Raw genomic sequence first — 26,849 nt, 5'->3', positions numbered from 1 at the left:
AACTTGATCACTGACCAATCACTATTCATATCCTCATATACATATCGATATCCTATTTCATAAAAAAAAGTTGTAATTTGATGATATATATAGTTTTGGTTTTTATAAAAAAAAATTGCATTATTCCCATCCATAATTATTGAAGATTGTTTCCTTGAGAAATTATGATATTCCTTATTCCAGATTATTTGTAAATTCATCTCGCAGTGTATCTATAAAATTTTGGAACGCAATGATTAAACCAAACAAAAGTAAATGAAATGGGATATAATATTGTTCTGCTACTAATTTTAGGTTAAGTTGACATGTTTCCTAGTGTTCACTCATTAAGCAACATTGAATTCAAAGTTGAACTTTTTTAAAACTTTTTAAAGTTTAGTTTTTGAGAAACCTCTGATAAAAAAAAAACACAGTTTGTTACTTTGTTTTTTGTACGGCTATTAACTATCGTTTGTAAAATGCCAATTCGCTGTGAATAAATTTATGAACTCTGCAAGGTGACTTGTTTGGAAAACAGCCGGCCGTAAATTTATAGAGCCTTCGATATACCTCTGAAGCCACTGAAGAATGCTTAAAACAAAATAATTTGATGACTGCAGTTAAGCTTTAATACAGAATTCAAGCATTTTAACAACATACGATAAATACCAATACTTTTTTTAAATTACGAATATACATTGTAACCTCAATGTAGACAGCTGTGAAAGCATGTTTTCAAATTAATTAGGTAATTTTTCACAAATCCATTGGTCGAAAAAAAAAAGAGCATGATTTAAAACATGAATAAAGAAATCTATGTTGGGCTTATATCTAGTCCATTAGAGAAGCACATTGTTCTGTACGAGCGGTTCCACGCACCATTTTACCTAATATAGCCGAATACTTTTCTCACAAATAAATGCGTTTAAAAACGAGCATGGTCTGTCGTTCCATTCACCATTCCTCAGAATATCGACGCAGTCCCGTGCATCACCCTTGCTTGGCACGAACTTGTACCAGTTGGTAAAGACCATGGACGTGTTCGAATGGTCCCACACGTAGTGACCTTCAATGTGACGATCGTTTAGTCCAGTCCAAGCTGTACACGTTTTAAAAATATAACCGCAATCTTCTAGAAATGAAAAAAATGATTTCAATTAATGTATAATCAATATTGGACACAACAATATGTGTAAAATAAAGTTTTGATACAGTATAAAGCCAAACACAATAAAATCATATACGCTTATAGTGTCATAATCAGTTTTTCTGGCCACAAGGTACTAATAAATTAATTCAGTGCTTAAGGATAAAAATTTTCCTAGATTTTTTTCAGAGAATTGTGGATATTTTATTTTATTACTTTACGAAGAAGGGAATGAATGAGAAAAAAGAATCCTTTTTAATAATTCCTTGGTGATATTCAGCTCACTCAGAAACGTTCATGATTAAACGTTGATTGGAATAATCTCCGTTTGATAGAGAAAGACAGAGGATTTGTAGTTGATATAAAATTATTTAGACTTGTTGGTCATTAATTTTCACAGTACGTTAAATTCGAATTGTTGAGGTATTCAATACTGAGTTAGGATCAATTCTTACCAATTACCATTTTCGCCAGTGCACTGTAACGTCATTATATTATTTATTATTTTATGTGCTGATAAAGTGACGTAACACTGCACTGGCGAAAATGGTACTTCGGAAGAATTGGTTATAAACGAGTTGTTCTATCTACTAAAAAGCTTACATATGATATTCAACCCTATAATGATATTACAGTCTACACTCTATTTAAGTATTAACTAAACGAAATATGTTCTATGTAACACGAAGACAATTTACCTTTCAAAAGAAATTTAGTCATAAGCCAATCGGATTTCTCTTTCGTTTCAATTTCAACCAAGTGTGCACATTTTTTCTGGCATTCCAGCTGTTTGTAAATAAAAAAAAGATTAAAAAAGAGTTACTTTTCCTGATTTACGAAATTCATGTTTTGATATTATCATTAATATTTAGAGGGATGGATGTTAGTGGTCATTTTTGTAAGAAAACTGTATGAAATATGATTTATATTGAGTTCACTTTCTTAAACTATCGTTGTTTATAAATATTTTGATATAGACTATTTAAAAGTTCGACTTCTGTCTCTTACAAACTTCGATTGGTATCGTAATGTTAACAAACTATAATTAAGATATTTGAATCAGATTGTCCGTTTATAAATGTACATGTAAATATTCTCTCTTCTATTTAAAAGAGGCTTTCACGTAGCGGTTTATAAAGCCTAAACTTTCCAAAGTTCAAATAGCATACGATTAAATTTATTTACGTCTTTTTTGTATTGGTCTATATTTTGACGTTAAGAGCGCGTGTGATACATCAAGATATATCAATACTTTCGGTACAATTAAAGATCAAGGACTTAAAAAAAGTTGTAATCGGGCTTCTAAGCACCGAGTGTACCTTAACATGTATGGACTCATTAACCTTAAATACATGTAACATGCTGATCGACATAGACGCTAATTTTCTTTTTTCTACTGTTATTGTACATGTACCATTAATGAAACTTAAGAACAATCATAGAAGGCTGTAAATATGAACAATGAAAGCTTATCATAATTCATACGGACTATTAAAAAAGCGATCATTGCAGAAAACTATTTAAAGTTAAGAACGAATCTAATTTTGACCCCGTGCATACTATTGAGTTTTTCATTTATCTTTAAAATGAGTGTAAACGAAAGCAATTGAACATTAACTTTTTTTTTCATTTAACAAATTATCATACCGCCCTTACACGCGATATTCAATTTGTCTGCAACTCTTGGTGTGTTACAGGACATATAAAAAAAACATTCAATGCTTAACTAAGGATGATACCTTGGCGTCTACCCATGAGAATTTCTCCTCTCCATAGAAATAATAGTGACCCAAATACTCTACCCAGTTAAACTCTGTAAGAAACAATGCCATAAAAATAGCTAAAACAGACTAAATGTAATCTAATAAATAGAACTATGAAGAAAATTAAAAAAACGTATTAAATCTTAGGACATTAATCTTATCTTTTTTAAGTGCACTGAAAAAAGACTGAAAAGCACTCAAAAGATTGTCGTGTTCACTTTATCCAAAAATTTGCAATGATAAATATTTTTCCTTTGTTGATATACGGTTATGCATTTTTATTTTTATGGTTTCTTTTACATAGATTCATACAGTACTGATCAGACCCCCCCCTAACAGAAAGTAAACCAGAGCCAGGAATTACAGGGCAGTAAGCTGTTAAGATAAAAGAGAGGTCTTCTTCACACCTCAGTGCGTATAGTTGACCTCAAAAGCAATGTCCAAGTAAACCCAAAGTAAACAACGAGTAAATCCAAAGTAAACTCAGAGTGGACCCAAATGTTCAAAAGAAAAATCCATAGTAAACTCCAAATAAACCTCAAAAAGTAAACACTCAGTTTAGTTGGGGTTTACTCTTTGTTAGGTTTGGTCTGATGGTACTGTAACACTAAAAAAAATGCTAATTGCATCAATAATGTTAGACTTACTTTATTTTAGTCTTACTTAAAAGAAATATTAAACATAGCACAAATACGACAATAATCGATTCTTGAATGTTTTAGTATCTATCCTTTGCTATAATTCTCATATTGTCTTTCATATAAATTACAAACACCACAAACATATGAAAAAATATCTAAAGTGAAATTTACATTAAACTGGAATTACTGAAAACAAGACCTGTGACAAAATTCCCAAAAAAATTTGACATTTCTTTTCAAACTAAAAATTAAAATAAATAGTCTGTTTAATTTTTCAAAAGAATATTTAATACTTATAGCGTACTTAAAACTTGAATTTGAAAACAATAATTCTGAATGTTTTACAGGATATTCTCGGTTGAAGCTTAAGGTCTTGCGTGTGGTTACGAATCTAAAAAAACCAAAATCCCACTAAAATAATAGGTTATCATCTGAATGTTTTTTAATTCAAACATGACAAGTTACCTTTCTCATAACGTAACATGTCTGAAGATTCCGGGCCCATACACTGATACAAGTAATTGTCCTTCTTTACACAGTGAAGTCCAATACAGTGTCTACTTGTTTCGCTGTAAAGGAACTCCATACAATAGTCGTCTCCAGAACAAAGTCCTGCACAATGAACAAGACTGCAATCTTCTCCATAAAGGATGGCTAGGGATGAGTTGGTCACTTCTTTGTACAATCTGGAATACCAAAACTGTCTTTGCAGACAATGGACAGAAAATAGGAGAGCAGCAACAAACCAAGACGATGTTCTCAGCATGGTCCTAACTGTGCATACACTTCAATATTTGAAATGAAATAACCGTGCATCAAGGATATTTTCTATATTTAAGCATCGAGCAAATTGATAAAAGTATTGATTGCTTTCTCATGAAAGGGGACCATAAAAAAGATAACGTTCGATTTCATACATATAATGCATAAAGTAGAAATTCAGCGGTATTTCTTTTCATTCTAACATGAAGCATGTTTTATTCTAATTTTGAGTTGGACTCTATCAAAACAAATTATTTATTTATTTTCGGATTCAGATATCAATAATGCAAACTCAAACATGACGCAACACTCGTAGAAATAATAGAGTTTACATTTAATTTTTTTATGTTTAGATGAAATATTATTCAAAAACATAAGACATTAAGCTGAAATGGTTAAATTCTAAAAAAAAAAAATAAGGTTTAAATTTTGGGAAATGGTCTTTGTACCAATTTGTTAGATATGTCAGGAATTAGGATGAATTTTGTCCTACAAATCCGAATGATATAAGAAACATGGGTTGCTAGCTGATTTTTTTTTGGACATGAGACACTCTATTTGAAATAGATAAATAGGCTGTTCGTATTTATTCCAAGAAAAAAAACCCATTGATTTTTGTGTGTCCTCAGCTTTTTAACACAATACTTTAAAAAATATCTAAAGGCAGTATGTCTCACCTAAATATATCTATTATGATAAATATTACAAGTAAAATTGCACATGACAAAACAAAAAAAAAAGTAGAAAAAAAGTAAAAGTTCATATATTATCGATAAAACATCACTCCTTTTACAATCAGCGTTGCAGTTTTATTCCATTAATTCTTTCGTAGTATGCTTTGTTTTGTTTTACCTGCCAAAACTGCTGATCACTGCCTTATAGTCAAAAGGATATCAAATAATTTACATGCAAAACATAACTTAATGAAAGCGTCAAAAGAATGAGTGAAAAAACAATACTTTGTTTTAAAATAAAATGTGTGTAATATCCGTAGGTTTGAACCAAAATCGCTTTTCTTTGGTTTTATAAATACTCGTTAACAGACATATTTTTATCGTAAACAGACGTATTTTTATCGAAATTTACAGTTTTGATAATATTTTGATATGACGTTTTAGTCTTTCATGGAATGAAAATGTATCTGTAACCTTGCAGTCAATTTCAAGTAAAGATAATGCCTTTAAAAAGCTATATAAGTTTTGACTTGACAATTCTTTGCTATACAAAATAATTACGCAGTACAGTTAAGGCGGCTAATAAAAATATCGGCAAATTTTTGTGATGAAAACACGTATGCTTTAGTTTAACTGGCATGTCCTTTTTAAAAACAATAACAGTCACTCAAATGCAGTATATTTTTAAAAGATATATAAAACAGTACAATATTTTATGTTCATGGTGGTCACGTGATATGGCAGTCGCATAGTACAAGCAGATGTATTTGTGGTTTTGGGGTCATTTAAAAGATTCAATATTGCAAGGGCATAATCATGTCAAAACTTACAACTGAATTATAAAATAACTTGATGTTGTATCGTAAATTTTGAAAAACGGTGCGTTATGTTTACGATAAGATTATTTGTTAGTAGAAACCGTAATTTAATGCATATGTTGAATAATTTTGAAGGTCACAGGGTTAGTTTCATTAAAAAGATAATTAGTTTGTAAGATTTTACAAGGATCTTAGAAGTTTTTATGCAGCAAGGCATATTTCAAATTCACATGTAAAAGTTTGTCAGGATCAGGTATGTGTTCATGTATGCCCTTGCAATTAAGTGATTTATTTATAGGTACTCAGCTTCAAGATATACGATATTTTATAAAAACCAAGGTTGCCTCTTTATACGATGTATACTTATAACAATATGAAAACAAGACTATTTAGGTAGCATTCTACTAATAATAATGTTAAACAAAATATTCATTTATAATTTTCCGTTAATCTATGACATTTATTTTTCTTCGCTAAAAAACTGCATGATAGCCTTCAATGACCTACTTTAATGCGTCATTTTGAAGCTTATGACGTCATATTTTGTAATGGAGATCCAGTTACTTTGAGATAATGATTATGAGACCAGACAATAATTTTAAGTCAAAGTCAAAACTTAATGAATAAGAAAGAAGCAAAAATTATGCGTATCAGCATAATCGTCATCATGACTATTATTGCTGGACAATTAATATCTTACAGAAAAAATAGCTCTATTAATCTGGCGAAGGACGTGTACAGCAGTTATTTATTTCACGACAAGTTGTCTCGCAATGCATCAGTACTCAGCAATCTAGTCCTGTTATGATGAATAAAAAAAATATAACTTTTAAATAGTTTGTCCCTAGTATTTAGTTTTTTAAACCATTCAGATCAGTAAATTTAAGTATTCACTAAAATATATCGTTTTCTGAACGTCCGGTAATACTAAATTAAAAACCCGTCGGTCAACCCGGTAAATTCCAAACTCTTGAAAACTCGAAATGTTTATCCCTCGAGCATTTTGCTCGGTTTCTTGGACTTCGAGCTATCGAGATATGTATCTGGATATTACAAAATACGACCGATCTTAAGATAATCATAATATATTACCGTTTTGAGAAACAGCTATTGTAATATCTTTCAACAAATTCTGGTCTTTATATAGATCTTAGTCAAAAGATGGTTCTCTCTGTGAAAAAGATCCTTTGCTTAAAAATGCTACAAACTGAACCATAATATTAATGTTTCAAACATTTGCTGTTTGTTTTATCCATAAAGTCTATTAAAACTGAGTTAAAATGTTAAATATTGGTAAAGGTTTTTCAACACATTATTATTCACAGAAATGATGGAAACAAAAACGGACAAGAATATGGGCCTCGATCATTGGTACCAGTTAATATCGTGATGGAATTTTAAATATTCATTGTCGTATAAAAGACTGTTACATTATCTGCATATAAATGATCGAAAAATAATAGATGCATAAAAAACAACGTAATTTTACTCACACAAATGCGTTAACCGTTTTCTATGAGCCATTATATTTAAAATTTAATCTTTAACAAATTTGCAAGTGAAATCATTTCAAATTTACTCCATTTTGGTCCGTTTTTTGACAAAGGTATCAATTGATTTTGGCATCATTTTACTCAACTGGTCGTAAATTGTCATAAACTTTATATGGTGAAACACAAAAATCTGAAAAGATCTTTTTAAATGGATGCTACACTCGAGGAAACAATGTATCAATCATTGTTTAGTTGTATACCAAAGAATATTGATAAGAATATGAAATTGAAAATCCCAGTTTTAAAATGACAATTCCCTCATACGTCGAGATGCAAACTTTTTAAATGTTTATTTGTACGATTACATTAATTTCCTATGAAAACTATGCATTCTGTATTGTATGGTGACCATTTCCTTATGGATGGGACGGGCGAGTCGGGCTAGCAAATCTTTTGGACACACATGAATGATATACTCCCATATTTTTAAGGGCATGATTTTTATTTGAAGGTTAACAAAGACAGCTTTTATTGTTCTTAACTGTTCGAATCTTGAAACGTATCCAAATGGAAAAATGTTTTCAAGTGTACTGGAACAAAGTACAGAAAAGGTATATAATTTGAATGAAATTTCAATAACCGACACCACCTCCACTTTCCTTTAATAACAAATGGACTATGTGTGGTATTATGCATTTTTCGCCCCGCCCCCCATTTCAAATTTTTCGAAGAGGTTCAATAAAGGATTTGTAAATCGGATTATAAAACTACGATAAAAACTTGAACTTTTTTCTTCTTAAAAATTGAGATAAGTCCTATTCATTTACATGTACTACCACACGATAAATTAAAAATTTAAAACATAACAACCATGCATTATCTCTGAATTCATAAGTCTAATATTGTTGCGAGATATTTCTCAATGGGAGAAAGATCAGCTGAGTTTCTGATGAGAGGCATAAAGATATTGATGAAGATTTCTTTTAAATCATGAATATGACTGGTTTTGTCTGTTATAAAGTATAGAAAATGTCTCATAACATTAAAACAAATTACATGATTGTATATTCCAACTAAGTTGGACAACATGAAGATTAACATATAAATTTGATCTTCAATCGATCAGATTGTATATATCAATTGATCTTTTGGTCACCCAAAATGTATAATCTATATAGATTTTACTTACAATGAATTGTTCAAAATTTAAATTCAGTTTAATTAACTAAAGAGTCAATGGACGAGAAGGCGAATTCAGACTTTTTTTTTATTTTCTATGTACAAAATTTCTTAAGACATGAACAGCAGTCATAAGGCGTGATGACTGGAAGCCAATGAAACACCTATTTTATATGTAGGACATCTGTGTATAACCCGTCCAGATTTTAACCTCGGCTCGCGCATGAAGTTCGGTATTAAAATTCATAACTTTTCTTAAATGGCACATTGCGTTTTGGAACTTTACTTTCGATTCAACCTTCAACCTCTTCTATTGATTTTATGAGCTCGTCAACCAACTGAATCTTTGACGGCGTTGTGCATTCAGTTACGTAACTCCATTCCACAAAACACTACAACTATTGAACCCGAGCAAGAATATTTTGATCAATAAAGCTATTTGTTTATTTTCGTTATAGAATTTGGTTTACACATAGAGGACTTAAAACGATTTAATGCGTGTTTTTATAATAAATATTTACAGAAATGCCTGAAAAGTTTCTGCACTATTTTCTTACGCTTAGACTCCATTCATGTGTTCTACGTGTGCCATCCGGTTTGAGACTTCGGCTAACAGTAAACCAATAGACGGGGTCACGTGACCCCGTCTAAAAATTACAACACGGCATTATCCACACGCTCTAGTGTGTATAAAAAAGTGGGGAGCAGACGCATTTACGTGGTTGTGCAACATTGATTCTTCGCGGAAAACACAGCATTTGTGTTATAGTTTGCTCATTTAATTTCTTTGGTTTTATTGAGTGGCATACATTTCGCATTCAGACGATAAATATACAGTATAATGCCATAAGTATTTCACGTTAACGTAATGCTGACGAAATAATAAAATTGTCTTTTGAACAAAATTCTCATATCTCTCTTTTAATTATACATCGTTCCCCGGTTATATTTGGAGGGTAGAAAATAGAGTGTGTATAAGTCATTTTGGATTTCCCGATGGCGCGTGGGGCTATTTTTAGATACAGAAGGAGACGTAAACAAACATGACTTCAAATCGCCGTGAAATGTCACCAGTCCTATGGGAACAGATTGTGCGTCTTCATAAAGAAGGTAGAAATAATTCTGAGATTGCCGAAATTACCGGATATGATCGTTCTACAGTTTCTAAGTTTTTGAAGAGATTTGCTGTCCGACAACATGTAGCAAAAACGCTCGAAGCGGAAGACCAAATCTTACGAGTGATCAGTCAGATCGAGTCTTGAACAGGTTGGTTTTGAAGGACCGTAGAAAAGGTCTGAGTGATTTAACTTCAGAATTGAATAAATCTATACCTAACCCTTTGTCAACACGAACTGTTCAGGACAGATTACATTTTTGGAAATATAAACGCCGAAGAGTTGCGAAGACTCTAACAATCTCAAAAGTGAACAGAGTAAAGCGTGTTAAATGGTGTCGTGATCACAAAAACTGGTCTGTGGATCAAAATTGGAAAACAGTTATATTTTCCGACGAAACTCAGGTTGTTTTAGGAACTGATCATAAAGTTTATGTCTGGAGAAAGGCCGATGAAAATGGAGACCGGAATGCCTTGGTTTACGTTCGGTCCGAAATGGCGGAGTTCGTCTATCTGTGTCATTTTGGGGCTGTATCTGTTACTCAGGAGTAGGCTTACTAACACCAATAGATGGAAATTTAAACACAGATAAGTACATTACGCTGTATGACAATAATCTGTGGCAAGTTGTTGCCAAATACTTTGTGTTACAACCCCTGGGTGTTCCAGGACGACAATTGTCCCGCCCACATGTCAGCTAGGGCTAAAGCCTGGAAAGAAGAAAATGATTTCCCTTGCTTAGACTGGCCATCCCAATCCCAAGACCTAAACCTCATAGAAAATGTATAGAGATTAATAAAAATTAATCTTGCAAAAGAGCAACACGCTATTAAAATAAAACAGGAACTTGTTGATGAGGTCCTGCATATCTGGACCTCCCTTACCCCAGCATACATACAGGGTTTATATGAATCCTTACCAAACAGATTAAATGCTGTTCTTAAAGCTAAATGACATGCCACCAAATATTGAAAAAGTCAGAAGTTTATAATCAACTGTATTAAGGTAAGTAGGTGTTTTGTTACATTGAAACATTAGCGGAAAACAACCTCGGGTATGTTTTTCGAGCTTGCCGGAAAGGCCCGAGAAGATACGATTGCTACACAACAGTATCAATGGTTCTTGAAAATTTTCACCTCGAAATTGAAACAAATTGATTGAGGCACAGCTATGCCATTGCTGATGTGAAGCTCATTCTTGATTCACAATTCTTAATTGAGACCCCACTCCAGCACTAGTCCAGTACACTACTGTGCCTTCTTATTGTTAATTAATCAATTCAGGAATTTAGACCAATGTTTAAGAAATCTGCCTCTGTGTTAAAGGGTGGCTACGGCGCTAGCTCACCAATCTTTTTAAAAGAAAAGCTTGTAACACATACAATTGTAACACGTAAATAAACCACCTTCTGTTTCAATATTATTATATATCGGGTATATGATACATCCATAATTTTTGGAATAGGAAAATGGTTGTTGAAAATATCAATGCCACAAGTTACGAGAAGAAATCCAGGGACGTGTTTCACAAAGCTATTGTAAGATCTATCATATGACGTATCTTAATAATGGCAATATTCTTTACTTCTGATTTTTTTCAGATCTTCTACTTCCGTTTCCCAAACTGACCTGAATAATAAAAATCTGACGACAGTTCTTAAGTTCCACTTTACCATGCTTACTTAAACATTTCTGCATAGCTAATTTAAAATTAAACGAAGTTAAGGATGAGGATATGTAATAATTACCTTGTCCTTCCATTCGTATGTCCACCCGTCCGTCTTTCTTTGCAAAATTCGCGTCCGGTCCATTCATTCTTATGGCGAAACATTGGAAGTTCTCACTCATACTCGGATTGCATATGACCCCCGGAATTTGTCGTTGTTTTGACAAAAGGTATTCTGGGCAAGGTAACTGGCAGGAAAAATGGAAAATTATTGCCCACTCCAAATCGTTCTTATAGATAAATTTGAAAGTTCTTACTTCACACAAAAATGACATATGACTAGAGGGTGTGTAAAGACCTTGATTTAAGGTCTTTTGGGCAAGATCAAGGCTACTGGCAGGATAAGTGCAAAATTCGTATCCGCTCTATATCTTTCTTACGGATCAACATTGGAAGTTTTTACTGCGCAAGAAGATTGTTTTTAATATAGGAGTGTGTCATGGCATTAATCCAAGGTCATAAGAGTAAGGTCATTGTCACAGACAGGAAAAGTGCAAAAATCGTGTCTTGTCCGTATCTTCCGTTTTGAGAAACATTGAGATTTCTTTTTTCACACAAAGGCTGCTTATTATGTGAGGGTGTTTCATAATCTTGACCTAAGTTGATTTGGGCAAGGTCAATGTCACTGACACGAAAAGTTCAAAATTTGAGTCCGATTTGTATCCTTTTTCTACGTAGAAACATTAGAAGTTCTTATTTCTCAATAAGATTGTTTTTGACCAGATGGTGTTTCACGATTTGTACCTATGATAATTGGGCAAGTTGAAGGTCATTGCAAAAGTATACTTAGTTCTTGGCTGTGTATTGACTTGTATTAATGAAAATTGTTAGTTTATTTGACACAAACCTTGCTTGTGTCAGCCCACATTATATTAATTGTAACATAATCATCCCCGCCCGCCTTCTGAAAATGGTTTGTCCATATGTATTTTTTCATTGGGCTTGGTATACCAACAATTGTGGGGGTTATCGTTTGATTCCGTTTATCGTTTGATGTTAGTTATTATAAGGATGCGTATGTGTTCATGCTTTAACAGCTAAGATGAACTAAGATGAAATAAAATAGAATTTAAAGAATCTAATTAGCTTCAGTTTTGTTCGAAAACATCAATTTGTGAACTTTTAGCGAGGAGAAACTTAGGTTGGTGTTGGTTTCTGTTTTTACAAAGAGCATAGCGATTTCCGTTCCACTTTTTAATTTCAGGTCATACACAATAAACTTTAAGATTCTAATTCTAATAATGTATAATAATTGAAAAAAGAAGTTTCTCAGTTGTAACAGTTTATCATTTGACATACAAATAAGAATCAATACTCCTGTTGGGGTTTGTTAAGGGGACTTTTAATTTATTGTCACCACTTATATACAACAGAGAAGAATTTGACCCTGTAATAACAATATAACAAATAAAAATATAGGACATAAAACATAAATTTTAAGTAGTTACAGAGTATACATATTGATTTAAAATAAATATATGATGAAGTAATTTAACTTTATAAAGGGGGATAACTTATATAAGTAAACTGCACTTTATATCGTATCACCTTTATATCCAGTTACATTTACTTTCATTTGAGTCATAAAATCATTGTCATAATCATATAATGCAAATAACTTATTATGATATTCTATGCATAAATATACACATACTATTCTATGGGAAAAAGCCCCGTGTACAAGTTGAACCAAGTTTATGTGCATTATATAGTTATTTATTCAACTATTAAACTATCATAAAAAAGAGTTTCAATTAAAACACATATAGGAAGACTTCAGTTATGTTCTCATAATTTCAAAAGCCTCTATTTCACTCTCCATTCTATGAAGAAAGGCAAAAGAATTATAAATGTGATTAAATAGTGATTTGACATTTAGTAAAAATATCAGAAATGATAATAATATTAGTGTTTATAAATTAACTTACTAAGAAGTGATGTAATTGTCAAAAACGTCTGTAAACTTTAACAAAGTCCACGCTCTTTAAACTCGTGACATAGACTTAACTATAAACCAAAGATATTGTGGAGAGAAATCCACTAACCGATAGACGAACAAAATAATCAAATCAAAACAACAATAAATTAAAAGACACAACTTAACTCTAGTATTGTCCTAGAAAGAACTCTGGACCTTTCTACATAATAAAGTGTCATGAATGAATGCAAACTAACATATATTAAGATCCATTAAATAGTTATGAGAATCAATATATATGCATTCAGGAAGAATGATGTTTGCAGATGAAGAAGGATTTCACGAGACATTCGAGCATTGTCATCATTAACTGTACATTCAATTGAACTCATTTCCGTATTAACATTTGCATAAGGGCACGTACTTGGTGCTGGAATGGCAAGGGAAAGGAAAACTTTAACTGAACCGCCCCCATTTTTTGTGATGTATAAAACTGCCTCCTGCAATATTGGCACTAAATGTCACCAATTCATACGTTCTTTGCACAGAACGAACTGCATCTACTTTGCAGCACTACTTGTACCGTACTTATAGGTGTTCTGGAGAGGCAAACGCAACAGGTTTCGCAGTGTCTGTTAAAGTAAAATATAAGCTTCCGACAAGTAAATTTTGACTTACAATATGTTTTTAATTGTCGTAAGATAAAGACAGATCTTAAGATAATTGTAAAATATGACATTTTTTGAAGCAGCTAACGTGGTATCTTCTAAGATATTTAGGTTTTAGGACAGATCTTAGCCATGCGATATTTTGTGACACGCGTCCTTTGTTGTAAAAAACTGATTGATACAAAATAGACCAAAGTATGAATGTTTTCAACATTAACTGTTTAATTCATCCATACAATTTGTCAAAAGTTAGTTAAAATGATAAAATATTTGTCACAGTTTTCAGCGAACTATCATTCACAGAAATAGAGAGGACAAAATCGAACAAGATAATTAACTTAAATAATTGGTGCATATAAATACTATTTTGTCGTTTAAAAGACTATTAACCATCACTGCTTATGAATAACAAATGAATAATAGATGTGTATCGAGACAACTTTTCAACGGAATATTACTCTTACAAAAAAAGATAGAACACAAATAAAATTGGGTATTATTATTGCATGTTTGACAATGTAACATAATAACGATTGCGTGCGTGAGGACGTTTAATTATACCTCTATGTATAATCTGTCCATCTAAGTATACATTGCATAACTTACTTTCTGAAACTAAATGATTTATTTATGAACTAGCAGTTTTTTTTTACCTATACTAAATGAAATTGATCTTTAGCAAACTTGCAAGTAAATTCGGTTCAATTAATTCCATTTTAGCCCATTTTTAACGTAAGAACACCTGGATTAAACCGTTCATTTCTAATAACAACACGTGTAAAATCATTCTCGTAGAGAATGACCGTATATTTACAATTACTTGCATGTGATAAAAACAAAATTCTGAAAAGATTGCTATTAATAGAAGTTATAATTGATAAAGCAGTGGAACAATCATTGTTTACTTGTGAAACAAAGAATATTAATAAGGACTGAAAATTGAAAGTTTGAATTAAGAAATGTTATTTTCTTCATATGCCGAAATGGCTGACGTTTGTTTTAAACGCTGGTTTTTCCGATAAGTCCTGATCATGCCATAAAAAAGGTTAATTAAGAAAAGCAATATAAATGTCAAAATATTTATTTTGTTCATTGCATTTGTATTACTAGTTGATACTGATATGCAAGCTGAAATTTCTGGTTTTCCATTTATTATGCAGACTTTAAAAATACGTAGACTCATGCAATTCTTCGAGAACACAAACAGGCAAATCGTAAGAAAAATATCTTTAAAAAATCCTAGTGAGTCCAAATCAAACGAATGTTAGAGATCATGCTTGTCAATTTTGTAATAAATATTCTGTTTGAAAGGGGTGCTAGGATTAAATATTAATCACAAATTAACATACATCAATACAAAAAAAAACACCAAGATCAATCCATACATCACTGCGCTCGGTACGTAAACAGCTTAGTAATTATACACTCGATTGATTTGATTATGCACACCAAACATGTGGTGGCTGTATCATTTGATTCACTCATTGATTCAATTAAATCCCTCTAAAGATGTTTTTATAAAGTCTTCCATTTAGTATCTTCAGAATAAAAGTTGGTTGATAAAACTCAACATTCATAGACCAACGCTTGACCTCATAATCAAGAAGTTATTTTAAAAAAAAATAAGTGATAAAGCATTAATTACATTTTTTCAATTTTCATGTTTTTATAATTATTTAAAAAAAAAAGCATTTGTGACGAGTATTTTATAAAGCATAACTAAAACAAGTAATATGTTAACTGTAGACAAATATTCCATTATATACATTCTTTAACATATTATTTAACAATTAACGAACAACTGATGTACAGTAGTTGATCATGATAAAAGTTGCAGAATGGCGTCGACAAAATGTACGTCTGGAGTAATTCTGACGAGTTATACCTGACAAAGAAGTAGAAGTGACATCGATGTAGGTGAAAACAACCAAATGTCTTCTTTGACATTTAATCTGTTTTACCCGGAGGAATTAACGAAAACAAATTTCCCATACGGATAATGATCTAAATGTGAACACTATTTCTCTCACAAATAAACGAATTCAAAAACCAGCAGTGTCTGTCGTTCCATTTTCCATTACGTAAAATATCAATGCAGTCACTCCAATTACCAAAGCTTGGTTCGGATGGATTCCAGTTAGTAAACTCAAGAGACGTGTTCGAATGGACCCTCATGTATTGGCCCTCAGTGGAACGATCGTGTCCTCCTGTCCAAGCTGTACATGTCTCGTTCATGTGAGGAGAACAATCGTCTGAAATTAAACCAATTGTATTTTATTTATGCAAAACAAAGGTAAAATGTTTCATGACATTGGACTATGTAAAATATATAGTGTATTTAATATTGGGACCAACTAAATGCACTTTCTGTTTTTATCCACGCGCTGATATATTCGATATTAACTAGCTTTCAAAACTAAATTTGCAGGTTTTTGTCAAAATAATTTATATTTTGAATACTTTTAGATAAGACAAAAATCTTTTTAACCCAGCTATAGTATATAGTATATAAACAGGACCAAAAATAGGATTGCTAGATAATTTGATGGTCAGTTTCTCAGAGTTATAATATAAGCTTGTATAGATATACAGTTTACGTTTACACAATTAAAACCACTTGAGGTATTTTAATTAACAGGATAGAAATGAACAGCATCACTCAGCCATAAGATGTTCTTTGAGCTTAATTTTAGCTTTCAAATATTTATGCATCACGTTTATTTATTAAAGAACGATTTTTTAAAATTCAAAACATTGGTCTGTGTGTATTAGCAAAACATTACAGTAACACGATTTACATATATATTTGGTCTGAAAATAAAATGTAGGTTAATGTTTATGTTTAGAAACGTGCAAAGTTTGAAACATACTAAGAGTAAAAATGTAGTTTTTGCAGCTTTTTGTATATCACTTTCTTAAATTTCGAATTTATCTGTATTTATACTATTTGCGTTTGAACACGCTTGTTAAATGTAATATGCACAGGAAGAAGGGTCCACTGTTTTTCTTGTAATCAATCAAACTTACTAATAGTGCGACTATATCTTTGGGTGCCCCCTATTCTCAATGTATAGTGTAAAGATAATCATACTGTCAACTAATTTTAAAGATATATTTTCAAAGCGTGTTGTATTTGTCCATAAATGTTTTTCAAAATGTGTGATATTTACAAACTGTGTTGCCACCAACCTCTCATGATAAATTCAGACGCTAGCCAATCAGATTCTTCTTTGCCTTCAATTTCCACCAAGTGTGCACCCATTTTCTTGCATTCAAACTATAAAGTACATGTAAATTATATGAATTTTTCGTAAAAAAAATTACTCTGTCTATCAACAATGGCAAATATTTGATCACGATATAGTTGGAATTATTTTCTTCGAATTTAAATAAAGAGTCATCTTAATAGAACGCAGTATGAAACCGTACATATTTTAAAAACTTAAAACTATTTTTATTGATTTGTCAATGAGAAACTCACGTATATAGTTATGATATTTTCTTTAATAAGACACTCATACAAAAATACTTTAAAACGAGAAAATAGGTCGCACTACAATGATCTACACGTTTGTCACAATTTCCCCTCAGCGCTAAAAGTTAGAATGTGCCAATGGTTTTCCATATATGTTCATTTTATTGATGTCTCAGCCACTTTTAATTATAGGATCTTTGCTCTTCTGTTATTTTGGAAAGTCGAATCTTCATGTTTAACCATCGTTCAACTAAACTATACAGTTAATCGAGTAAGTTCTGCCAATTCAATATAATGGTTTGACAGATTTAATTTTATTAATATTGCTAATAGGTACCTATCCATAGCACCTCCGAAATTGGTGTCTCTCCTGCACACATCTTTTTAGTGCCTGCAGATGAAAATGCGATGGAGCGTGGCAATCGTCCACACTGGCAATACATGATTCATTAATTTGTTGCTTTAATTGGTTGATATAAAATGAAACTATACCTCTGTGTGTTTTTATGAAATATTTAAACGAACAAACTGCTGTTCATTGAAGACAATGTTTAAATACTATTTGCTCATGATGAACGAAACTTATACATGTGTCCACTGGTGGCATTCAATTTCCCCCACCTTTGAGTTTAGGTATTCCTCTAGTTTTATAACAGTCGCAATAAGATCAACGTCAGATAACTCAAACTTATTTATCGACAACACAACATCGCCGACAAAAGACGTTTTTTTCTCTCTCTTAACAAATGAATACTGAAACAAAACATTTTTATTGTCTCTATTAACAGTTTATTTTGTTACTTGTTTACATGAGTTAGAAGTCAAAGTCTATGTGTTTACGTGCTTGAGCGAACACACAATTATATCTAAAAATATTTTGTTTCGCTTAAAATGGCTGTGTTGGTTTAATTAATTCGCGCCAATGTATAAGCACATGCGTTTGCATTTAAATACGTATGAGTCAATATTTTCTCATTTACAGTTATATCATAAATCACCTTATGTGGACATTATAAGACTTGCGTTTAAAAAAAATACTCTTTGCATATCATAAGATAGATAAATGATGTTAACTGAAAGAAAATTGATCGAATGTTGAGATAAACATGTAGCAATTTAATCAAAGTTTTAAACTTTTACGTTAACATTCGAATGACTGAAGAACATAAATCTATCCTGTAATGTTGACAATATTCATACGTTACCTTTGCCTTTGGCCATGTGAGTTTATTGTCTTTACCTCCATAGTAATAAAAGTGCCCAGAATGCTCTATCCAGTTAAACTCTGTAATAAATGAATCTGCGATATTGACTGGGATCGCTTAGATTGTGCCATGCTTTTTTTTCTAAATTTGATTTTTACATCCATATCACGACTTTCTTTTACTTTCAACTATTAACCTTTTATCGCGGGTGCAAAATAACAATAAATGAAGAGGATGCTAAAACTCCGTGTGCAGAAAAAAGAAAAAGAAAAAAAAAAAACAAACAAACAAAAAAACAAGCTAATAACCTTCAAATTTAACAAGAATCACAAAGATAAAAATGGAAGCCTCATAACATTTTTTTCGAACGTCTGTAGTGCTATAACAAAAAAATGATTGACCAATGATGTCCCAAACTTGCGTTCACAGAGCACATAACTTAAATTCCATTTGACTTCTATGTTTTATTTAATGACCCTTTGGACCACATTACATAAAGGTTCAAATCTATACTTTATTTTTTATTGAGAAAATTAATAATTTGTAACAACAGGTTTTGCCAGTCGGCGAAATGTGCGACGTCGAAAATTTTTAGTCTTTACGTTGTTGCTATACCCTGCACCTCGTTTACGATCACGACATTCATGTTTTTTTTATCTCGAAAATGTCATGGGAAAAAATTCTTTAAACATGTAGTCTTAGTGCACATTTAATATACATTTCTAGTTTTGTTTTTTCGGATATTTTCTAACTATAAACGATCTGTTGACTCCGAACTTACCCTGTGTCATTTGTTGTCTAACGTCCGTCTTACGAAATTGTGTCGTTCAGCATTTTGACTTCCATTTCGATCGGTCGGGTGTTTTTTACTCGTCGGAATAGTTTCAATGCTGTTAGACTACTAATTCACAAAATGCATTTCTAAGCGATTTTGTCAATTTCATTTACTTTAAAACCGCTTAGGATTTTTCCAGGTCCCAGGATTAATAAACTTAAACACCTTGTGGCACAAGTTTCGTGTACGTTTACACGAATACACATTTCAACTGCTTGTAAAGAAACGTAAGCATAGCAACAAAAAATGTTGATGTTTGACGTCGCAGAGTACTTACATTATATTTCAGCAATAAATGTAAAAGTGGACCACGTATCTTTACTAAGTGGAACGAACAAATATTTTAATATCTCGGTTTAAACTCCAAACTTCGCTGATTAGTTTATGTTTTTACGATGTTTTCTCTGATAATGAGAGTAGTATGTAATTGTAAGTTTAATGTTTTACTGTTATATCGATCCAACAGTGGAAGCTAATTAAACAAGAGGCCCAGGGGCCACATCACTAACCTGAGCAACAATTGCCTCAACTCTGATCAAATTAACATTACAATATCAAAATCAAAATATCTTGACTAAGAACAGTAGATCTCGCTAAAAAAATTAAAAATCTGCCAATTTTGATCCACATATGTTTTTGGTAAATACCAAGTCCCTTTTGTTGTTGTACCTGTAAATGTAAGATTTTTCTCTATTCCTATATAACCCTCTCCCATTTTGTGGCCCCACTTTTCTCTAGGGTAGCAAGGGACAGTTTCGGATAAAGTACCCGTCAATAGTTTTGTAAAATTGAGAATTGCTGTACTTGAAGGCTTATGAGTGTTGCTTAAATTCATGAAATAAATTTTAATGATTATCAAAAGTTAGAGGGCTGTCTCTTGTTGAAATTAATATGCAATATGTAGGCCCCATATGTTAGGTACATGAGAATCAGAAGTAAAATGCGAAACATGCTTCTATGACTGTTGTGTTGACTTAACACAGTGAAATTGCAAGGGACCAGGGACTACGATTTGAACAAACTGGAATCTAAAGTATTTGAGGATGCTACTACACCAATCTGAGCTTTCCCCGCCTAAAAGTTTTGAAAAGAAGATTTTTTAAACATTTTCTCTATATATTCCTATGGAAAAATTTACCCCTTATTGTGGCCCAGCCCTTCCCCGAGGGGCCATGATTTGAACAAACTTGAATTTACACTATCTGAGGATCCTTTCACTCAAATTTGAGCTTTCTTGGCCTCATTATTTTTGAGAAGAAGATTTTTAAAGATTTTCTCTATAAATTCGTATGTAAAAATCCATTTCCCCATTGGGACCCCGCCCCACCCCTGGGGACCATGATTTGAACAAACTTGATTAAACACTACCTGACAATGCTTCCACTCAAATTGGAGCTTTCCTGGCCTAATAGGTTTTAAAAGAAGATTTTTTAAAAATATTTTTCTCTATATATTCCTATGTAAAACTTGATTCCCCCATTGTAGCCCAACCCAACCCCCGGGGACCATGATTTGAACAAACTTGAATCTACACTACCCGAGGATGCCTCCAGACAAGTTTATGTTTTTCTGGTCTAATTGTTTTTGAGAAGAAGATTTTTAAAGAATTTCTCTAAATATTCCTATGTTAAAATCCATTTCCCCATTGTGACCCCGCCCTACTCCTGGGGACCATGATTTGAAGAAACCTGAATCTACACTATCTAATAATGCTTCCACTAAAATTTGAGCTTTCTTGGCCTCATTGTTTTTGAGAATAAGATTTTTAAAGAATTTCTCTATATATTCCTTGGAAAAAACATTCCCCCATTGTAGCCCCGCCCTTTCCCTGAGGACCATGGTTTGAACAAATTTGAATTTACACTACCTGACAATGTTTCCACTCAAATTTAGGATTTCCTGGCCAATTAGTTTTTGAGAAGAAGATTTCAAAAGATTTTCTCTATACATTCCTATGTAAAATACCATTCCCCCATTGTGGCCCCACCCAACCCCCGGGGTCGTGATTTGAACAAACTTGAATCTACACTACCTGAGGATGCCTCCACACAAGTTTGAGCTTTTCTGGCCTAATAGTTTTTGAGAAGATCTGAATATATTCTTAATTAAAAACCCATTCCCCCATTGTGGCCCTGCCCTACCCCTGGGGACCATGATTTGAACACAATTGAATCTACACTACCTGAGGATACTTCCATACAAGTTACAGCTTTTCAGGCTTGACAGTTTTAGAGAAGATTTTTGAAAAATACCCACAAATTTTCAATTTTTCTCAATTATCTCCCCTTTAAAGAGGGTGTGACCCTTCATTTGAACAAACTTGAATCACTTTCACCCAGTGATGCTTTGAGCCAAGTTTGGTTGAAATTTGCCCAGTGGTTCTGGAGAAGAAGATGAAAGTGTGAACACTTTACAACAACGCCGCCAAAGCCAACGCCAACGACGTCAGACAACGGACAAATTTTGATTAGAAAAGCTCACTTGCGCTTTCAGCTCAGGTAAGCTAAAAAAAATTAGAATTTTAGCCATTTTGTTTGTATAGGAGGGCTACGTAATTTTAATCTCCATTACTGGAATGCGTTACGGTACGCTGATTTTGGTAGACCTCTGAGGCATTGATTGCTGCTTAAGAAAAAAGCAACGACTAAATAAGAACTTTTGGAAAAAGTAACAGTCAAATGAGGGTAAATCTGAAAAGTATGGTAAGAGTTGCAAAACGGTAACCTTCTCCGACCTCAAAAATTGCTTTCACGCGGGTAGGTTTAGGCAACTCATAGTTTAATGACCGTCAAAATTATGATCAATTTAAATAATGTTTATTTTTATGAAAACAGCGCTGGATATTAATACCAAGTGAAAGAGTTCACCAAGATATTAATTTTCTACTTCGGAATCGACTCAATCTTTGAAGCTGCCGTGCCATGGTATCACGTGACAGTTAAAAATAGATCACTTTTTTACCTTAACAAAAAATCAAAAAGTGTAACACTACCCCGAAGTTCATTTGTATGGTTTCTACAATAATTCGATTGGAAATTAGTTCATGTTTTTTAGTATTACTGCTAGAATCCTATTGTACATCGCATAAAATTAATATTGGAAACATTTATCGGAAACCCTCTCAACTTCTAAAATTTCATTGAAAATACTACGTATTTTTCGTTTAAAACAACAAAGCACAGAATTCTAGCAGCACTTTTCATGTAGCTTGGGTCATATACCGTTGATATTTACCAAAATCATCTTTCCTAATATCCAGGGTAGTGTTACACTTTTGCAATTTTTTGTACACACTGACAGAGGAAAGGCTGGTCAAGCCATATAAATGTCGATCCGCTTACCTTATAACACTCGCTGATTTAACAAAATATCCATGCCTGAATTATCCTGATTATATTCGAACTGACACTCATCTAAATCTTGGGTATCTGTATAAAATAAGTCTTATTTTGGCATTGTTTACACTGCATTCTGATAATTTGGCTCCCGACATGATCTTCTCTTTTAAACATGCTTGTGACGTCATCAAGGATAATTATACGTAATAGAGAGAAATCGAAGATATATTCAGTTAGAAGAGTTTCTAGTGATATTTTATGTCTGTAATTTTTATAATATAAACCAGAGATAAAGTTAAAGTCGACATGTTTCTGAGTAAAATATGACATCATGCTGCTTATTGTGACGTCATATCGATCATAGGAATTTGATCGCTGTGAGTTGCCTTATCATACCCGCGCAAAGCTCAGATGCATGTAATAATGCATAATCATGAAGTAGAAGAACATGCCTAAATCCTTACACAGGGCGTGCTTAATTGTATAACATATCGGTAATACCGATCTATAAGACTTTTCGGCACCGGAATTTGTACGGTTGCACCATCACATGAGTAGACTATGCAATAACGAACCTTTTTGTGTTTCTGGTTCTTTTTGTAAATAAAGGCCTTCTATTGTGTTTTATAAGCCATTTTTTGTTACCAAATGTTGTTTCTTGTTCAAAATAATGATTCCATGTTTCTCACTAGTAACGATATTTAGTAAATGTCTTTGGGAAACCTTTTAAGCAATTGATTAGCGGTTTGTACTCGTATCTATCTTTAGTCTTGTCAACTTTCAAAGTTCAATTCGAAGTAAAATGCGCTCGCAGTAACAATATACCAATAGCTTTGGCATTGTCGTGAATCGTGATCACCATTATATTTTACATTTTTCTGACTTTTAAGACGTTTGCCTTTCTTGTTACAGTCACAGGTTGGCCAGATTTTGCTGAATCTTTGACGGACTGTGTGCCAGTCAAAAATTTCTTTCCATCATCTAACTGTTTCATAAGGTACTTTATTAAACCCATTAACTTCCCAATTTAGTAAACATATGTATAACCGAATGACCGAGCTTTGTGCAAACTTCTATATAAGGTCTATATTAATTCATTCCCTCACCAACAATTTTAACAACAGTGGCCAGCGACAGGTTCTATTAAACTGAAAGATGATAAGCTTAAAACTATGTGGAGTTGAAGCTCAAGTATATACCGTTTGAAAAGTATTGAATAAAGATAGTCAAGAGCATTTTCATTCACGAAATTGTTCAACGCGTAGGCGTTTTTAGGGCTGTGTTAAAATACACATGACATATCAAACAACCATCGAATGCATTAAATTAAAGGAGGACAATTAAAAAGTTAAAATATTTAAGTAGAGGGTATATGGCCAAACATGTTTATTATAAAAAATCGGAATGGATTAACACCCACCTAAAAAAGGGAATCCCTTGTCATCAAAGCATATTCCGCATACAAAAACTTAAAAACAATTAAAACAAAATTTAATTACCGGTTGAAAACATTAAAACCCAGAAAACAAAAGACATAATGGCACCAAACAATTTATTTTGTTTTGTATATAGATTTTACAGATCAAATTCTCTTAAATAGAAAAGGATTGTATACATGTATGTGTACATTGTATATGTTGGTGTTATTAGTATTTTAAGAAACCACAAACTTGTCCTAAAAAGATACACAAATGATATTAGATTCATGTGGTGAAAAATAATATATTGATTGTAAGACTATGATGTGCTTCCAGCGTTCAGGAAAGTAAGTATGAAGTATAACAAGCCAATTATGTGATTTTAAGTAATAAGCAATTAATAAAGTTTCTCTGATGTTTGTAATTAATTTTATTGATTAGACAAAAATGATATCGTTATACTTTCAAGTTTTTGCAAACATTGTCCCTCCATTTCTTACGGAAATTATTGTAATTCATAACTCGATAACTAGAGGGAAATCCAAATCACGACCTAAAGTCGTCCTAAGAATATGAGGTAATTCGCGGTTATCTGTACAAAGGTATTAAAATACATTAAAAGTTTCCTACGTGTGCAACTTTGTAGTCAAAGTCCAACAACGTTAAATATAAGCAACTGAATGATCATCACGCACTTGTCGATGTGATGTCACATTCATTTGCAAATTTAAATTTTTACGCATGCTATGCGTAGATAGAGGCGGATCAATCATTTTTTTTAACATGAGAGAATGCATTTTATCAATAAACGAAGTAATATCTACAAATAAGTACCATTCCATTAAATAAATTCAGTATGCTTGCATTGATCCAGCAAATTATTTCTTTTAATGAATGCGTACTAGTCTATTTTTTTGGTAAAGTGTTTAAAGTGTTTACAAGTTCGATGTGTTTGACATTTGGAGCTACTAGTATCTAAACTGGTTTATTAAAGATAAGATCATTAACACAATTTGAATAAAGATAATGTTTCGATTATTAAAAAGTGCTGATGTTTTAAAGAAATCTATATAATGAATTTATAAATACGCATAATCTTAACCGAAGGACATACAAGTTTCAACCTGAGATTATTTCCTTGATGTTTATTCTAATACCAGAGGAACTCTATACAAAACTTCATCGTTTTTCTACTAGATAGTATAATTTATTTATCATTCATTATTTGAATTTTTAAACCAAATAAAGATATGTCCTTGTATTGAAAATAGTTTATGAAATTTATTCGGGAAAATAACACCACATATCTAGTGAAACGTGACTGTCAATTAAGAGGACCACACAAAGTGGCATTTACATATGCTGTTTACTTTAGTGGACTTTATGTGGTTTATACGCTCTCGTCCCATATGGAATTTACTAACCACGTATAAACCTGATTAGGTCTGCTGCAAACCATGTATCAATCATATCTTACCGTCTACCTTTGTATAAATGGCAAATAATGAATATCAAATTATAAAGAATTGAAAAGTAATTATAATTTTAAAATACCCATTGTATTGCTGAAGTGTCCCTATTTAAGAAAACAGACTTCCGTATAATGGCATCTAGAATGTTTTTTGCCGATTAATTTTATCGAATCTTAGTCATCAAGTTATAGATTAATTTTCAAATGTTAAATTTTTGCGAATTTTCATCGGCGCTAAAATTAAAAAGCACTCAAATATTCAATGTCACAAATATTGACAAACACAATGTTCGGTAACCTTCGATTATCGTATATTACCGCCGCCTCTAGAAATACTGCAACAAGATAATCAAGTTGATCTCGAGCTCGTTGGTTGGATTTTGATTTTAACCAACAAATCTAACGATTGTGGTGATACTACTTTTGTGAATAGATTGATATCCATTTTGAGATGGTAGCAATAACTTTCAGAACACTTCCGACTTTTGACTTACGTCCCCCCTTTATTTTTGGTTTTAATCAGTTTAAAAATGTGAAAATAAACGTCTAAACGTGTTTAACTAGTAATAATCTTTCTATTTTATATAAAAAAAATGATTTAAGATGAACAATATGCTGTCGGTCAATCAAAGATATCGATTGTTTGTTAAGCTCCTCTCCCCACGCAGGCTACAGTGGGTAATTACCTAGTAATATAAACAGGGTTTTCAAATGAGTACTATTAACGGAACGTGTTAATATAAGAAAGAGTAGAGATCAGCCTTCGGCAAAATTTTTATTAACATTTTTTTTCTACTGTTGATTAATTTTTATGAAAATAAATGCAAATGCAGAACATGCACAAATTTGCTAAAAATTTGACTACTGTAAAAACTTTCAGATTTCTGGTATTCAAATACCATGCACCTAAATTACAATTTACCTCTTTTAAAGTGTAGCATTCGGGTAGAAAGCGGGACAACATTCTTGTAAGAGTAGTTTCTCTTTTTAAAATAATGAAGTCCAATGCACTGTCTACTTGTTTCGCTGTAAAGGAACTCCATGCAGTAGTCATCCTCAAAACACAGTTCTGCACAATGGGGAAAATGCTCTTCTCTCCCATAGAGCACAGATAAAGAGTAGTCAGTCACCTCGTCCACCAGTCTAGAATACAGAACTTGTCTCTGTTGCTGACCATTGACCGTAGACAATAAAAGAACGAGAAAACAGGATGTTGTTTGCAACAT

The 26,849-nt window shown here is 32.3% G+C and overlaps 2 protein-coding genes across 2 annotated transcripts; both read right to left on the bottom strand.

Annotated features, from left to right (window-relative positions):
* Positions 1-744: 744 nt before the first annotated feature.
* On the bottom strand, positions 745-4,311 carry LOC128173762 (collectin-12-like). The gene is made up of 4 exons (XM_052839431.1): positions 3,996-4,311; positions 2,866-2,939; positions 1,825-1,912; positions 745-1,111 (listed from the first exon to the last, which is right to left on the bottom strand). Exons 1-4 carry the CDS (start codon positions 4,294-4,296, stop codon positions 867-869), a joined length of 708 nt encoding a protein of 235 aa, XP_052695391.1. The 5' UTR covers positions 4,297-4,311; the 3' UTR covers positions 745-866.
* Positions 4,312-15,885: 11,574 nt separating this feature from the next.
* Positions 15,886-26,849, bottom strand: LOC128174041 (collectin-10-like). The gene is made up of 4 exons (XM_052839685.1): positions 26,546-26,849; positions 18,562-18,641; positions 17,071-17,158; positions 15,886-16,133 (listed from the first exon to the last, which is right to left on the bottom strand). The coding sequence occupies exons 1-4, from the start codon at positions 26,847-26,849 to the stop codon at positions 15,886-15,888; spliced, it is 720 nt and encodes a 239-aa protein (XP_052695645.1).

This window comes from Crassostrea angulata, chromosome 2, assembly GCF_025612915.1.
Source record: "Crassostrea angulata isolate pt1a10 chromosome 2, ASM2561291v2, whole genome shotgun sequence".
Lineage (NCBI taxonomy): Eukaryota > Metazoa > Mollusca > Bivalvia > Ostreida > Ostreidae > Magallana > Magallana angulata.
This window is presented reverse-complemented; position numbering and strand designations above follow the sequence as displayed.